The sequence below is a fragment of the Notamacropus eugenii genome, chromosome 5 (genome assembly GCF_028372415.1).
Source record: "Notamacropus eugenii isolate mMacEug1 chromosome 5, mMacEug1.pri_v2, whole genome shotgun sequence".
Lineage (NCBI taxonomy): Eukaryota > Metazoa > Chordata > Mammalia > Diprotodontia > Macropodidae > Notamacropus > Notamacropus eugenii.
Genome location: NC_092876.1, coordinates 199713733 through 199731582, shown reverse-complemented (window position 1 = coordinate 199731582; position 17850 = coordinate 199713733). Strand labels below are relative to the sequence as shown.

The 17850-nt window shown below is 37.1% G+C and overlaps 1 protein-coding gene across 3 annotated transcripts in view; it reads right to left on the bottom strand.

Moving 5' to 3' along the window:
- The window catches only part of TEX26 (testis expressed 26), a 38868-nt gene that overhangs the window by 6539 nt on the left and 14479 nt on the right, over positions 1-17850 (bottom strand). For all 3 annotated transcript variants that reach the window (XM_072611850.1, XM_072611851.1, XM_072611849.1), the window contains 4 exons: positions 10212-10296; positions 8824-8989; positions 3734-3890; positions 863-1042 (listed from right to left, as the gene is read on the bottom strand). In XM_072611850.1, the coding sequence (XP_072467951.1) occupies positions 863-1042; positions 3734-3890; positions 8824-8989; positions 10212-10296 (588 nt within the window). The remainder of the gene's footprint in view (positions 1-862; positions 1043-3733; positions 3891-8823; positions 8990-10211; positions 10297-17850) is intronic.

Genomic DNA, 17850 nt, shown 5'->3' with positions numbered 1-17850 from the left:
TCAAAAAGATGTCAAAAAAAAAAAAAAGAATATGAATTGTGTTGCGGCCTTTTTTCACATCAACAATTGCTTCCAGATGTTTCCAGAATCTCATTATTCAGAATCCTAGATTCTACCAACAAATTATCAAAGACATCAAATATGTAAAAGCTATCTGGATTTATATCCTAAAAATAAAAGAGAAAAATGCATCTGATGAATGAGAACAGAATCTGGAGCTTACATATCATCAAACTGAACATTCACCTCAGGGAAAGCTATCATAGAGCACAAAAGAATGGGAGGACTTAGGGTAAAGGCTCTTCTGTTGGGGTTTTTTTCCCTATTAGAGCAACCCTCTTCTCTTCCCTAGCACATATCATATCCTGTAATAGTACTTGAGGATATGAAACTTTTGCATAGAAATAGAGCAGGAAAAAAATCCATTGCATTTAGAATTAAAGCCTAATTTCACAAAGATTAAAGTTGCTCATATTGTCTCAGTAGTGTCCAAGCAGTAAAATATACCTTTTTAAAAAAAAAAAAAATACCTTTTTCAAAAAGCTGCATAGTGGTCCTATGGACTTGAAGAAATGATACTTAATACTGTATTCCTCTGGTTTTTCTACTTCCTGCCTCTTCCCATATAAAAGCTCCAAAGTGAGTATGTTTTTTAATACTTGATAGGGGTATACAAAAATAGATACACAAACAAGATGTATAATGCAGACACAACTGAGAATTGACACATTTGACTCCTATTCCACACCCCCCAAATACAGCTTTAATCGTGATGCCTGTCATTGTTTCTTGATGGGAAAGTTCTTCCAGAGCTAGGAAAATAAGCCTACAACACTGTTTTAAATACCAAATTTATCCTTACCAGGTCCACAAGCAGCAACTGTCGATGACGCATTACATCCATATCGGCAAGTCTTGTCGTGTAATTCAGGTATCTTTGCTGGGACTTGGAAATTACGCCTAAACTCAGTTTCCAGACGCCGAGGAAGTAATTTTTTCCAATCAAGAGGTACTTGTTGCATGGTTTCTTTCAGTCTCATTACTATAAAGAATGGAAAGTAACCAATTTCACCTAATTAACTTAGTGGAATTAACATTTTAAGCCACTTTTCTCCGCCTTTCACTATTTCCTATACTGAAATATGCTCCCCATTTTTAGAGATGAAGGTATCATATCCTGGATATGTATATTCAAGAATAAATCTGGGGTAGCTAGTTGGCACAGTGTATAGAGTGCCATGCCTGGAGTTAGGAAGACCTGAGTTCAAATGTGACCATGTGACCCTGGGTAAGTCATTTAACTCTTTTTGCCTCACTTTCCTCATCTGTAAAATAAGCTGGAGAGGGAAATGGTCAATCACTATAGTAACTTTGCCAAGAAAACCCCAAATGGGGTCACAAAGAGTTTGGACATGACTGAAATGAGTCAAGGAGAAGCAATCTGCTCCTTTATTTGAAACATGGAATCTGAGGCTGATTGTCTTGATTGGTTAGGAACATGATACTAATCAGGCCAAGGTAATGGACTTATTTTCATATGTGTCAGCAAGGTTTTTTGCTCTACTATGATTCTAAACTGCAGTCCCCAGCCTGGCCATTTATGCAGCAAATATGTACTATTGCTCAAAGACTAAAGAGTTTTCTCTCATTGGGGAAAATGTTTGTATAGTCACCTCAAAGCCAGGAAAGTTTGTTGCTAAACCTATTTACATGTGAAAGGGAAGATTTTAGAACAAAAGATTGGAAGGTGATGGCTTCATAGCCAATGTCTCCTTAGCCTTCGTTTGTTCGGTTTTCTCCTTCCCCTTTCCTTTGTATGGGAAATCTAGAAATTTCGGAGGAGATTGTAATCCCTCAGATCCACACAGCCATTTGTGGCCTTTGAATTTCTTTGTATCCTTAGCATTTAGCAGGATGCTGACACAAAAGTGTTTAACAAATATTTACTGACGTTTGGAATTCAGTCTCACAAAAATGAATTGAAGAAAAAGACTTATTGCCAACTAGAAATTAAAGTTAAAAGTGACTTTCTATCACTACATCAGATAGAGGTTAGACAGGATTTTTGATTCTATGAGCAGAAAGAAATAAATTTAAAAGACAAATTACATGTCATTAGGGTCAAATTAGCTGGCTAGCCGACTTGCATTTCCAATGAACTTAAGTCACCGGACTAAGTCTTTGGTAGTTGTCAAAATCCTGCCAGGCTCAGTTACTTCTCTGAGCAAAAAGTTGAGCAACATAATGACAATGCCAGACAACATCAGAAGTATCTTAAGTGTGAGTTGCTCTTCCACACCTCTGGATAAACCACACACGGTCACTTCGTGTGCTTCTTTATCCATGAATCAATATATCTCCTACGTTTGTGTCCTCTTGCATGATCCCTACACACATTCACTCTTCTTGTCGTCTGTATGTGTGGGAATATATAGGAAAGTACAATAATACTTATTATTCCATTTCTTTAAATACCTTTGCTTTGAACTGATCACTTCTTATGGCTGACTACTAAAAGTAAATGTATCGGTGGGGGCTGGTAAGCTGGTGTTTTTGAGTGTGTGTGGACCTAGAAAGTGCCTTGAATTTGAGGTAGCTCATGTGTTTTTAAGAAATATATTTTATATACGTCTTTTGTCTATACATCATAGTTCATTTCCAGTATCCCTTTCTAGATCAAACTTTCTCGTAATAAAGTAAAGTAATTTAGCAGAAACACATTTACATGTGTGTATATGTGTTTATATATACACATATACTAAATAATGATATATATCATGTATAATTCTGTACATATTCATATACACTAGTATGTGTGCATACACACACACAATTACACAAATATATTGTTTGTCCAAGCAGTCCTCCACCTATTCAGCATGAGGGAGGCAGAATGTTTTATTATCTCCTCTCCAAGATTTGTCTTTTCTTTTATTTAGTGCTCAATTCCACATATATATGTATGTGTGTATATACACATGTATGCATATATATGTTTATATTCATATTGTTGTACTTGTGTATATTAGTCTCTTGGCTCTGTTTATTTTGCTCTCTTCATGAATTCACGCAAATCTCACGATTCTCTAAGTTCCTCCTATTTATTTCTCATTCCATAGTATTATTCCATTACATTTGTGTAATTTTTAAATCATTTCTCATTCAGCGAAAATCTGCTTTGTTTCCAGTTCTTTGCTACCACAAAGATCTCTATGAATATTTCGGTCTTTGTCTTTGAGTACCTTGGGGTATATGCCCAACAGAGGTATACGTGTTTGTATATTGTGTAACATTTACATATGTGTCATTTCCCTGTATATTCTTAACAATAGATTTTTAAACAGTGATATTTGATGAAAATATTTCCCTACCCTACATATTTTAATTATTCCATCATCCATTTTCTTTGTACAAATATGTTCTTAATTGTATGTAGTCAAGATTGTCCATTTTATTTTTTGTGATATCCTAAGAATTCTGCAGGCTGAGCTTTTCTAAAGTCCTAGCTAGACTAGCATGTCTTGAAGGGGGTATACCCGGGCTCTATACTGCTTGTCTTAAGGTGAACTCTTGGTGCACTGCTCCCATCCCAGAGTCATTAGTCCTAGATGGAGACTGGGGCTAATTGCTGATCAATTCCCGACATGCATTTCAGAAGAGAAACAGAGCAATCAAGATGAGAACCCAACACATGATTTCCCATGCAGGAAACAAGAATAATCAAGGGGCTTACATTGTGCTTGGTCCAAGTAGTCTTCCCGGAAACGAGAGGTATACTGATCTGCTATTGCTTTACGGAGTTCTTGGATTGTAGCAGGAACTCTCCATGGAGACGAACAAGTTGATTGTGTACTTGAACATTGACGAGGTAGTTTCCAGATCATAAATTCCTATCAATACAAACAAAATTTTTGTAATATCCAACTCTCCATGGCTTCATTTGGGGTTTTCTTGGTAGTTTGCCATTTCCTTCTCTAGATCATTTTATAGTTGAGGAAACTGAGGCAAACAGGGTTAAGTGACTTGCCCAGGGTCACACAGCTAGTAATCGTCTGAGGTCCGATTTGAACTCAGGTCCTCCTGACTCCAGGGCTGGTACTCTATCCACTGTGCCACCTAACTGCCATGCAGATATATATATATATATATATATATATATATATATATATATATATATATATATATATATATATATATATATATATATACATATGCATGAGTATGTATGTATAATACACATATATATGTGTATATATATATTCCAATAGAGCTACGCACGGCCAAATCTAAATACGAAACAATCATTAATTTCATTAATACAAGGCATTACCACTTTAACTGACTTTCTATTATCACATAGTTCTTTAGTTATTATATATACTAACTAGAGCAAGGCTTCTTCAACTTTTTCCACTGGCAATCTCTTTTCTTGTTTCGGCAGCATTATAGGTGCTGCCTGGTCCAAGGGCACACACAGTACAAAGTGTGCATTGTGTTCAGAACCAAGGCCACAGTGAAGTCATGTGATTCAACACAGGTCAGCACTACCAGAAACACCTTGGATTCATTATATATTTGACTTTGAAATAATTTTTGATCATTGCACATTCAGAAACATTTTACTGTTGCCAGATGTTTCTTGACCCACAGTTTAAGAAGTACTGCAGTGGAGGAACAAAAGTCTGAGGGTGCTGAACTGGTAATCTGAACTGGGTTTGATTCCCTCCCATCTCTGCCATTGACTTTCTACATGACCCTGGGCAAGTCACTTAGCTATTCTAAGCCTCCACAGCATCCTGATCTCTGAAATGAGGAGTTTGGCCTAGATGATGGCTAATTAAGCTCTCTTCAAGCTCTAACATTCTAGGCATTATTCACTATAATGGTAAGAAAATATAACCAGTACAGCAAAATTGTATGTGTATCCAGACTAGGGCCTCTTTAGTGGTTTGTCCTAGGGAAGAAAGCCATTTTAAGAGTCCAGGGGTGGGGAACTTGAGGCCACATGTGAACTTCTAGGTCCTTGGATATGGCCTTTTGACTGAGTCCAAGTTTCACAGAACAAATTCTTTTATTAAGGGGATTTATTCTGTGAAGTTTGAATTCAATTAAGGGGTGGCACTCAAGGACCTAGAGGGCCACATGTGGTCTCGAGGCTGAAGGTTCCCCACCCTTGTCTTAGACCTATTACCAAGATTCTAATACTGAGGAGAAATTCTAAGTCATTCCAGTTCTGGCCTCCCAAGCCAGAGTAGCAAAGAGGCCCCAAGAATTTCCTACTGTGCTGCCCAGCCTTCACATGCTATGTGGCCAGCCAGAGCCTCAGTTTCCTCTTTTGTAAAACAAACTAGCTGCCCTTCCAGCTATAAATCTATGTATGATCAAAGGATGTTCTAAGTGAGAGAAGGAATAGAGGTTTTCAGCATTATGGGTCCTTAGGAGATTTCCTCCACTTCAATATTATCAACATAATATTAATCTTAATAAAAATAATAAAATATAGTAATAGGCATATTCTAAATTATTTTCTATGATCAAACAAGAAGTCCAAAAATTCTATAAATTCATATTCTTTATTTTTCCTTCTATTATTTTTCACATCATTATCATCTAGGACTCTTAATACATAGGGGCTACTGCTGGAGTTCCTGATAATTCCATTTGGACTAATAGGTTGGAAGGTTCCCCAGAACTCCCCTGAGAAATGGACATTAGCAGTTCAAATATTGTTTCCCAGAGACATCTGCTCAGCATCCCTGAGCTATGCATGTGCCACCACAAGTTTAAAGTCATCTTCTGTACATATAAACCTTGTACCTAGTTAGTGGGCCTTGACTTCTTGGCAATGGTACAAATAGGAAGAGGACCAAAGAGGAGCTGGAAGATTTGAGTTTGAATCACAGAGCTCCACCACTAACTGGCCATACCACCATAGGCCAGTTAAAGCGCTTTTGATTCTGCTTCTTCATCTATAAAATGTGAACAGTAATACTTGTAAACAGGTAAATGTTTGCAAACAGCTCTCGAAAAATAAAAAATGTACAACCTATAATACACTTTGATGTTTAATATGCCTTATTAATATTTTCCCCATCATTTTCTTAAGGCTTTAAGACTAAATTAGCAAAATAATAAATCTATAACCTATTTCCAAAGTATAAATGCTAACACTAAAAAATTTAACCATCTAGTGAGCTAGTTCAACTACCTCCAGCACACCTCTACCTCACATCACAGGGATTTTTGTGAACACAGCACTTTGTAAAGGATAGAAAAGAATATACTTAGTAAAGGATATAAAATCAGCCATTATTATCATTGAAACCTCAGTTCGTAGCGGTTTCAGTCCTAGGATATCCCCACCCTCCACCCCACCCCGCAGCTACATACCTTTCACAGAAGTAGTGACTATAAATTTAGCTCAGTGTCCAGGTGATTTCACTCCAACCCAATTAGGAGAAGCCTTTACTTTGTAGTTCTCTTGATCACAAAAGACCCTTACCCATGATGTTCACTGTCAAGACATGTCATTGGCTCATGAGTCTAAAGCTAAAAAAGACCTCAGACACGATCTCATCCAACACCCTCTGCCTTCTGCAGATGGAGGAAACTGAGATCTACAGGAGGCTAAGTGACTTGTGTAAGGTCACAGAGTCAGCCCCCAAGACTGGATTTGATCCCAGCTTTGCTGATTTCAAGATCAGTGCTCTTTTCATTGTAGTGTAGACAACCCAGCAAAGGGCAGTGAGGAGGAATGGTCAAATGGCACCAACTGGAGGAAGCCCACACCTAGTGACTGGGCCAAACTAAAACATCTCCAGAGGGAAAGAAAGGGGGAAAACACAAACTTCACACCTGTTGGACTCTCTTTACTAATTTAACTTCTTGATTCTTTGGTATTTTCTCAGTTGTTATCCCTTCCTGATCACCCTTGTTATTTCTGACGTTGTTGAACGCTCTTTCTAACTTCCTGGATACTCTCTCCTCCCTTCATTCTTATGCCACTGCTTTCTTCTGTCTTCCTGTCTTTCTCAGTGTTCTTTGGTGAATCATCCACACCCCAATGAAAAGAGCATTGTTCTTGGAATGCTCACTGTTAGCAAGCATTCAAATCCACTCTCTGGTGCTGACTGTGTGATCCTTTGCAATTCACTTCACTTCCTGTGGATCCCAGTTTCTACCATCTGTAAAAAGAGGGTGTTGGATGACATGATCTCTGAGAAGTCTTTTCCAGCTTTAGATTCCATGATCCTTGTCTCACCTCCCACCAAAGCTCTGTCAAAAGTCTTTTCTCTTTCTATAACTCTTACTTGGCTACCTCTTTAGCTCCCATGGGTTCAGTTACCACATTTATGCAGATGATTCCCAAATGTACATATCCATCCTAGTCTTTTTCCTCCTAAGCTTTAGTCTCACACATCACCAATTACCTATTGGATATTTCAACCCAGAGAGATAGTGCATGGGTACCTCAAACTTCATATTCCAAAGTAAAACTGATTATCTTCCCCCCCAAAAACCCATACTCCCTTTTCTTAGAACTTTCTTATTTCTGTCAAGGGCACCAACATCCTTTCAATCACCCAGATTCTCCTCAGCTCCTCACTTTCCCTCATCTCATCAGCCAATAAGGTTACTTCTGAAACATCTCACACATGCTCCCTTCTCTCTGCTCCTACAACAAGTCCCTTATCACCCCTCCTTGACTATTGCCATAGCTTCCTAATTATTCTTCCTGCCTCATCTCTCTCTTCTCCAATCCATGTTCCACACAGCTTACTTACCCAAACCTCAGCCCTACCTCACTCAGTCCATACTATCCTCTGTCATCCCATTCTATTACACCATTCCATTATGATTTCTGGAATCCTTAGTACTGTTAACAAATTCTTTATCTTAGGTCACTTCCACTCCTCATATTTTAAGGAATAAGAGAAATTTGGCCCTCTCCAGGTACTACTCCCTAAGTTTAGGTCTGACCAAGTCACTCCTTTGAATTTGGGGGCATTAAGGATAACCTCAAAACCCTTCTGAAATAAGTAAAAAGCCATATATAAACTCCTAAAGAACCCTGAATCAGGAGTAGGGTACTTTCCACAAGGCTTCACTTTCAGAAAAGATAAATGCTTCATTTGGCATTTCTTCATCAAATAAATCACCCCCAAAGTCTTTGATTCCAAATTCCCGAAACTTTGAAATTACAGTCCAGAAAACTACTGTTCCCTTCTCCATTTTGCTGATCTGAGTTCATGCCCACAGTCTATATACCACTCCCCGGAAGTCTACATAAATTAAGGAGACCAAAGGAGATACAAATAAGGAGATACAAATTAAGGAGATACAAAATCTGCTAAATTATAGACAATGCTTTCTCAATGTTATACATTTCAAATTGACTCAATAATATTTACAGAGAGTCTACTACATACATGTTACACACTGCTAGTAACTAGAAGAGATATGAAAAAGAGCATGGAGACAGGGTTGGCATGGAGCTCAACTCAGAAGGAGGGACATGGTGCATACTTGTAATACAAAAAATTAGAGTGAAAAAGAAAATACAAAGAAAATGTGAGATGAAGGGGAGGAAAAGCTTTTATACCAAATTCCTCCAGGTAAACCCACACATAAGACATCATAATAACATTTGTTCACCCTAGAATTTTATTATTAGGTGATTCCATTCACATTTGATTCAATGAGGTGATCCTTGAAACTGCAATCTTCACAATGCCATTGGGCATTGGTACATTTTCAGATTCATTATTGCTTTACAATAAAATTTTACTTACGTTTCTCTGTATGGATTTATATCAGTCTTACCTGACTAGGATGGGGATTATTGTTCCTAGCTGCTACAGCTGTTCCGGACCTTATCATTTGTACTTTAGAGTATGGTTTCCAATCATACTGTTCAGTGTATAATGTCTTGGTGCCAATAGGATCATCGAGCTTGTATGAATATCCTAACCTTTTGAGATCATTATGACTGTAAGAAACACATTAGAAATTGTAAAAAAGGAATCTGATGCCATATGTTACAACAAAGCATGCCAAGCACTTCTACCAGATGTATTTCTGGTAGAGAAACTGGTAGAAATTTCTGCCTTTTAAAGATAGGCTGAACCAGGTAGATGAGACCAAATATTATTAACTTTGTAGAGCCCCTTGAGAATAAACAATCCTATGAGATGACTGTTTGCAAAAGTATGCCAGACTTCAAGAGAAAAAAAAGAGAGGAGGAGGCTATATTCTAATAAATTCATTTTCACATATGTTAAAAGACTGAACAACAAACTGCTGAGAAAATTGAGGTTGTACCTACAGGAAAGCCAGACAACTAGATTATTTTAAAACGATCTCCCTGACCTCAGTTTCCTCATCTTTAAAAAGGAAATAGTATTTGGGATAATTTACTTCACAGGATTGTTCTAAGTACCAAAGGAGAAAATGTATGAGAACACTTTGGGACTATAGAGAACTGTGTAAATATGTTAATTACCTTACTTCTGGCCAATTTCTTTAAGAAAGATTCTTTAAGAAGATCTTTAAGAAGATCCATTTAACCTTTCTCGATATTTTCTTATGGGTTAAATTTAGATTAAATCCCTGAGTAGTTTTTTTTTAATCCTCCTGGCAACCAACCTTTGGGATAACTTTAATGAGGTATGCATGTTTTACATATATTTTATATTATACACACACACACACACACACACACACACACACACACACACAATATTATATATTTCCCAGGATCATAGGATTATATCTTTTTAGCTGGACAAGTCCTTAATGATTACCAAGTGAAACCCCCTTCATTTTCAAGATTAGAAAATGGAGTTCCAGAAAGGGAAAGTGACTCGGCCAAGGCCAGACAAGTGATGTAGCCAGTAGGGATTTGGATACAAGGCTTCTGGTTCCAAATACAATGATATCTGATGCTATGCTGTGGCCATCCCACCAGGGTTGTTCCTTATTTGTCAGTCTCTTGCACCTCCCAAATTACACTCTAAATTCTGGTGAGTAGGAGATGTATGGATGGGTCTTCCTTCCACTTTTCAGTGCCAACGGCACCGACAACAGTTCTAGGTACAAGGTGAATGTCCAGCGATGCAATTATTGACTGATACATCATTTTTTTCTCATTTTGATGGTATGCAACAAAACAAAATGAATTAGTCAGAAGTATTTATATCAAAACAACTCACCGAATTGGTTCAGTCACTTCTCCTCGCTTAGGGGTGTACTCGTGCATCATTGTAGTTTCATAGGAATCCCAACTGGTATCTCCCACTGAAAGCATAACATAGCGTTTTCAGATTTGATGAACATGGGGGTTAGTCTTTGTACAGATACTGTTTGAGAGCATCCATTCACCAAGGAAAAAATTTTGGCCTAAGAACAGTTTTGCCATAAAGGAACCTTTTCTAATGCAAATGTAGCCCCCTTAAATATTAGTAACAGACTCAGAATAGTTAAAAGAAAACAGTAGAAAGTTTTTTCTTTGGTTGTTTGGAGGCTATGCAAATATAGGTAATGGATAAGAGAATCATAATTGGAAAGAATCTTCAGTAGAGGTCATTTTTCAGGCATGAATTAAGCCAACCCTCGGGATAATATAAGCCATTAAATCTTGTTATTAAGAAAAAGATGGCATGTGGACTTGGATCATCTAAATTATCTGTGCCCATTGAAAGAAATTCCTTTATGAGAATTTGACCAGTTGTTTGACTCTCTAAGTTCTTTTGCCTCTATATACAGCCATAGAATCATAGAATAGCCAAGCTGAAGGAGACCACAGAGGCCTTATACAGTCTAGTCCATAGCTAAGCAAGAGTTCCCTCTGCAACTGGGTCAAATCATCATCCTGCCTTTCTGTTTGAAACCCTCTTCAAGGAGAGGGAGCTCACTACCTCCCAAGGCAACCCAAATAACTGTTAGGAACTATTTCCATTACCAGGTCCAAATCTGCCTTATAACCTCTACCCTTTGTTCTTAGTTCTGCCTTCTGGGACACAAGCAAGAACAAATATAATCTCTTTTCCATATGATGATCCTTGAAGTGATTGAAGATAGCTATCATGTTCCCTTTTAAGGTTTAACCTTTAAAGGTTCTTACTTCAACCTTCCTTTAACCTTCCAAGGTGAAATACCCCAAGTACCTTCCACCAATCCTCAGATGGCATTTGGAGGATTTTCAAGATCTTCGCTATTCCAATGGCTTCTTCTGGACAATCTCCAGTTAAGCTATTCTCCAATATCTTAAGCTATTCTTCAATATATTTCTTAAAATGTTGAGCCCAGAACTGAACACAATATTCCAGATGTGATCTGACCAGAGCAAAGTACAATAGAACTCTGAATTCTCTAGTAATAATAGTATGTATGTGTGTATTTCAGGAAAACTACTTTCTGAACACATATCCTTCCCCCACCCCTGCCATCTTGAACTTATGAGACTGATATTTTTTAAACTCAAATGTACATTACATTTATCCCTATTAATTTTCATCTTTATAAATTCACCCCATTCCCAGTGTAAATCTAGCCCAGGGGTAGCTGAATTCATCCACAGCCTATTTTTGTATGAATCGCAAGCTAAAAATGGTTGGATCTTGTGCTCAAGCTATACTTTGCTGAACCTTATAGCCAATCAAGATCACTTGGTTTTGTTAACTCAATTTTATTTAATTTTCAGTTCTGAATTCTTTTCCTCTCTCCAATGAGAAGACCCAATGAGAAGACAAGTAAAATAAAATGTGTGTAGTCATCATGTAAATTTCTGTACTAGCCATATCCAAAATATATACATACATACATATATATATATATATATATATATATACATATATATATATATATATATGCTTCAATTGGCACTCTGAGACCATCAGTTCTCTTTCTGAAGGTGGACAGCAAGTTCCATGATGAGTCATATGGAACTGTGTTTTGTCATTGTATTGATCAGTTACCAAGCTGATTATCTTCACAATACTGCCATTATTGTATAAAATTGTTCTGAGTTCTACTAATTTCACTTTGCATCAGTTCATACAAGCCTCCCCCAGGTCTTCTAAAACTATCCCTCCCTTCATCATTTCCTACAGCATATGAATGTGATGGAATAATACTAACTTGTTCAGCCATTCTCAATTGATGACCCTCTCCTCTTAGTTTACAAACCTTTGCCACCACAAAAAAGCTGCTATAAATATTTTTATAAATATGAGTCCTTTTTCTCTTCCTTTTATCCCTTTGAGACATAGACCTAGTAGTAGTATTTCTGGATCAATGGAGATACAAGACTTTAATAATTTTTTGGACATAGGTCCAAATTGCTGTCCAGAATGGTTGGACTAGTTCAACACTCCAATGATAGTGTACCTGTTTTCCCAGAGGCCCTCCAGCATGTGTGATTTTTCTTTTTTTGTTATCTTAGCCAATCTGATAAGTATGAAATGGTACTTCAATTGTTTTAATTTGCATTTCTCTAATCATTAGTGATTTTTCATTTGGTTATTTATGGCTTGAATTTCTCCCTCTGAAAACTGTCTATTCATATCTTTAACCATTTATTGATTGAGGAATGAGTTTTTCTTGTTCCCTATGTAGTTTAGAAATGAGACTTTTATCAGAGGAACTTGCTGCAAAAGTACTTTCTGCTTCCTAACTTCTTCTAATTTTCTCTGCATTAGTTTTGTTTGAGCAAAAACTTTTCAATTTTATGGAATCATTCATTTTACCTACTGTGAACATCTCTATCTCATGTTTGGTCATAAACTTTTTCCCCTATCCATAGATCTGACAAGTAAGTCTTCTGCATTCCATTAAGTTGCTCTGTGGTGTGAAATGTTGTTGTATACCTAGTTTCTGCCAGATTACTTTCCAGTTTTTCCAACAGTTTTGATTGAATAGTGAGTTTTTTCCCCCAATAGTTGGAATCTTTGGATTTATCAAAAACCAGGTTATTGTGGTATAATGGATAAAGCACTAGGCCTGGAGTTAGGAAGATCTGAGTTCAAATCTAGCCTTAGTCACTTAACCCCATTTGCCTCAGTTTCTGTTCTGTAAAATAGGGACCCACTGGAGCAAGAAATGGCAAGCCATTTCTGTTGGGGGTGTAAGCTCAGTTTTCACGTGGACAGTCTCGGGCAGGTAAAGGTGAGGACTTCTAAACCTCAGAGTTCTCATGAGGCCCCCCAGGGAACAGCTGGGAACTGAGGCATGAAACACGGGCTATCTCATGCATTTCCACCTCTTCTCAGTTGTAAACTTGCTGGGGAGAGCATCCCACCCTTGAGATTGGCCTGTGGTCTGAGCACACCTGTTGTTGACTAGCTAGGGGCTGAGAGCACACATGGTATTCATGTGCAAACTATGTGGCGGGAGAGCTTAAGTAGGGACAGGAAAGCCTGAAGGCCCTCTTCTGGCTTCAGGGTCCCCTTTGGGGGTCCCTCCCCACTCTTCTTGCTGCAGGGCCCTTGGAGGGAAGAGAGTCCCTCCCTCTTCTGCTCCCATCCTCTGGCTGTATGATCCTTGCCCCTTGGGAGGAGGAGGATTCCTCTCTCCTGAAGAAGAATACACCCTGCACATGTAACCAAGACCCTGAATAAAGCCTAACCCTTGTTCGACTCTGGAAAGTCTCTTCTCTCAACACGTTTATCTGGCTGATCTCCGAAGACCTGTGACAGGTAAGAAAGGCCCGGGTAGCCCTTCGGCCTCTAGGCCAAACAATTCAGTATCTTTGCCAAGAAAACCCCATGGACAAAGAGTTGGACATAACTGAAAGACTATACAGCAAGAGGTTATTATACGCATTTGCTTCAGTATGTTGTGTACCTAATCTGTTCTATTGATCAATCTTTCTATTTCTTTACTTTTTATAATTAATTTTTAGCTTTCAACATTCATTTCCAGAAGATTTCGAGTTTCAAATTTTCTCCCCTTCCCTCTCCTCCTCTGTCCCCAAGATGGCATACAATCTGATTTAGACTCTACATATACATTCATATTAAACATATCATCACATTAGTCACGATGTAAAGAAGAATTAGAACTAATGGGAGGAACTATGTGAAAGAAGAAGCAAAACCAAACAACAGAAGAAAATGAGAGCAAATAGTCTGCTTCCATCTGCCTTCAGACTCCAAAGTTCTTCCTCTAGATATGGACAGCATTTTCCATCATGAGTCTTTTGTAGTTTTCCTAGAATCTTGCATTGTTGAGAAGAGCCAAGTCTATCAAAGTCAATCATCTCGCAATGTGGCTGTTACCATGTACAATGTTCTCCTGGTTCTAATCATTTCACTCAGCACCAGTTCACATAAGTCTAGGTTTTTTTTTTTCTGAAGTTTGCCTCCTCCTCATTTCTTATGGCACAATAGTATTCCATTACATTCATATACCACAGCTTATTCAGTCATTACCCAAATGATGGACATCACCTCAATTTCGAAGTATTTGCCACCACAAAAAGAGCTGCCATAAATATTTTTGTACATGTGGGACCTTTTCTAGTTTTTATAATCTCTTTGGAATACAGACCTAGAAGTACTATTGCTGGGTCAAAGGGTGTGCACAGTTTTATATCCCTTTGGGCATAGTTCCAAATTGTTCTCCAGAATGATTGGATCAGTTCACAACTCCACCAACAATGCATTAGTGTTCCAATTTTCCCACATCTTCTCCAACATTTTCATTATCCTGTTTTGTCATCATGTTAGTCAATCTGGTAGGTATGTTGTGCTACCCCAGAGTTGTTTTGATTTGCATTTCTCTAATCAATAATGATGTAAAGCATTTTTTCATATGACTATAGATAACTTTAATTTCTTCCTCTGAAAACTGCCTGTTCATATCCTTTGACTATTTATCAATTGGGAAATGACTTGTATTCTTACTAATTTGACTCAATTCTCCATATATTTTAGAAACGAGGTCTTTATCAGAGACACTGGCTGTAAAAATTTTTTCCCAGATTTCTGTTTCCCTTCTAATCTTGGTTGCAGCATTAGCTTTGTTTGTACAAAAACCTTTCAATTTAATATAATCAAAGTCATCCACTTTGCATTTCATAATGTTCTCTGTTTCTTGTTTGGTCATAAATTCTTCCCTTTTTATCTATAGATCTGACATGTAAACTATTTCTTGCTGTCCCAGTTTGCTTATAGTATCAGCCTTTACTAAATAAGGTATCCGTTTTAACTTTATCTTGGTATAAGGTATAAGATGTTGGTCTATGCCTAGTTCCTATCTTCCAGTTTTACCAGCAGTTTTTGTTAAATAGTGAGTTCTTATCCCAGAAGTTAGTGTCTTTGAATTAATCAAATAGTAGATTACTATAGTCACTATTTTGTCTTGCATATCATCTAACCTATTCCACTGATCCACCATGCTATTTCTCAGCCAGTACCAAGTAGTTTTGATGATTGCTGCTTTATAACACAGTTTAAAATTTGGTACAGTTAGAGCACCTTCCCTAGCATTTCTTTTCATTAATTCCCTTGATATTCTTGACCTTTTGTTCTTCCAGATGAATTTTGTTTTTTCTAGCTCTATAAAATAATTTTTAGTAGTTTGATTGGTATGGCACTAAATAGGTAAATTAATTTAGGTAGAAATGTCATTTTTATTATATTAGTTCAGCCTCCCCATATGCAATTGATAATTTTTCAACTATTTAGATCTGACTTTATTTATGTGAAAAGTGTTTTGTATTCATGTAGTTTCTGGGTTTGTTTCAGCAGGTGGACTCCCAAATATTTCAAAATGTCTACAATAACTTTAAATGGAATTTCTCTTTCTGTCTTTTACTGTTGGGCTTTGTTGGCAATATATAGAAATGCTGGTGATTTGTGTGGGTTTATTTTAAACTTTGTAACTTTGCTTAAGTTGCTTTAGTTAGTTTTTTCAGTTGAATTTCTAGAGTTCCCTAAGCAAACCTTAATGTCCTCTGCCCCCCCCCAAAAAAGATAGTTTTCTTTCTTTTTTACCTGTGCTTATTCCTTCAATATCTTTTTCTTGTATTCTTGCTATATCTAGCATTTCTAGTACAATATTGCATATTAGTGATAATAATGGACACTTTGCTTCACCACTGGTCTAACTTGTTAGAAAGAGTTCTAACTTATCCCCTTATTGATAATGTGAGCTCTTGGTTTTTGATAGATAATACTTTATCATTTTAAGGAAAGCTCCATTATTTAGTCCTATGCTTTCTAGTGGTTTTTAGAAGAATTTTGTATTTTGTCAAAAGTTTTTCTGCATTATTGAAATAATCATATGATTTTCGTTGGGTTTATTATTAATATGGTCATTTATGCTTAACATTTTCCTAATATTGAGCATTTCTTGTATAAATCCAACCTGGTTATAGTGTATTATCTTTATGGTAGATTGCTGTATTCTCCTTGCTAGTATGATATTTTAAAATTTTGCAACAATATATTAATGAGAAAAATTGGTCTGTTCTACCTGGTGTGGAAAAAGATCTAGATTCTAATGTTTCTTTTTATCCTGCCATCTTGACTGCACCTATCCACCAATATTCTTTGTATTCTGACTGTAATCCAATGAGTTAACTATCCTCCTCAATACTTAATTTTATCTAGCCCTTTCTAATACATTCTGTAATTTGAGTGGTCTTTTGTCAGTAGTTTGTCTGCAAAGGTTCTTTGGTGAAAACAGATTCTGAACTGAGCTTAAAGCAAGTAATAGTTTCATTTTGAAGGTGAGGGAGTGGGGGTAATGCAGATGAGGGGAGTTTCATGAGTCAAGACCTTGAGATGGGAATAAGTCACAGCTGGGAAGATAAGCTAGGATGAGCCAGAACAGTGTACTGCTTTATGGAGGATCTACAAGATAACGTGTGAGAGTGGACCAGGATCAGAGGGACAAGGATAGGTTGTAATTAATATTGCTGGAGCAAGTACCCACATCAATAAGGTCCAAGAACCTTCAAAATATAAAAATATGGATGAAGAGGTGGAAAGTTGAAAGGGGGAAGGAGATGGAAAAAGTAATTGATAGAGAGACTCAAATAGTATTCCAGAGTTGTTACCTTTTCCTACCAGACAACAGAGAAGTACAGGAGAAGAGTCATCATCAGGAGAGTGAGATGACAAAAAGTTGTTGGAAGGAGGTCCACTGAAGAGGAGGACCACCTAACTAATTCTCATTTACGGAGCATTTTAAATTCCTTACATTCATCCAGGGATGAGAAGTTGAGGGTCACAATTTTTTTCATAAATAGAAAGGAAGAGGTGAATCCAGAGAAACTGCAAAGAATGGAACAGCATGATTGATCGATTGATGGATCGATTGATTACAAATAATAGGGGGTAATTGAGAGCAGAGTAAAAATAAGATCCAAGACGGTGGTGTGATCATCTTTGGTGACATCTTGTGTAATAGTGAAAAGAGCCCTGGGATTTGGAAGTAGAAGAACTGGATTCAAAGCCACCTGCTCTACCAAACATGAACCCTATGACCGTAGGAAGGTGAATTGAACTCTCTGTGCCTGAGTTTCTTCATATGTAAAAATGGAAACGTTAGGATACTAACATTCCCATTTTATTACAACCTGAAAAATCTGTAGTTAAAGAAATGCTCAAATAACATTCAAATAACAATTAAGATGCATTTTTTAAAAATCGAATGAAAATTGTTTTGTAGTATATATCAAAATACTAAAAAATAGGAGCTGTTATTTTGATTATGAGGAAGCTGAGAATGTCTATTTGAGATACAATGGCTACTTAAGGACTGCTACAATGCCTACCAAATAGAGGAGGCAGCATGGCACAGTAGAAAAGCTGTGAAAATTAATTATTGATACTGTATTTTATA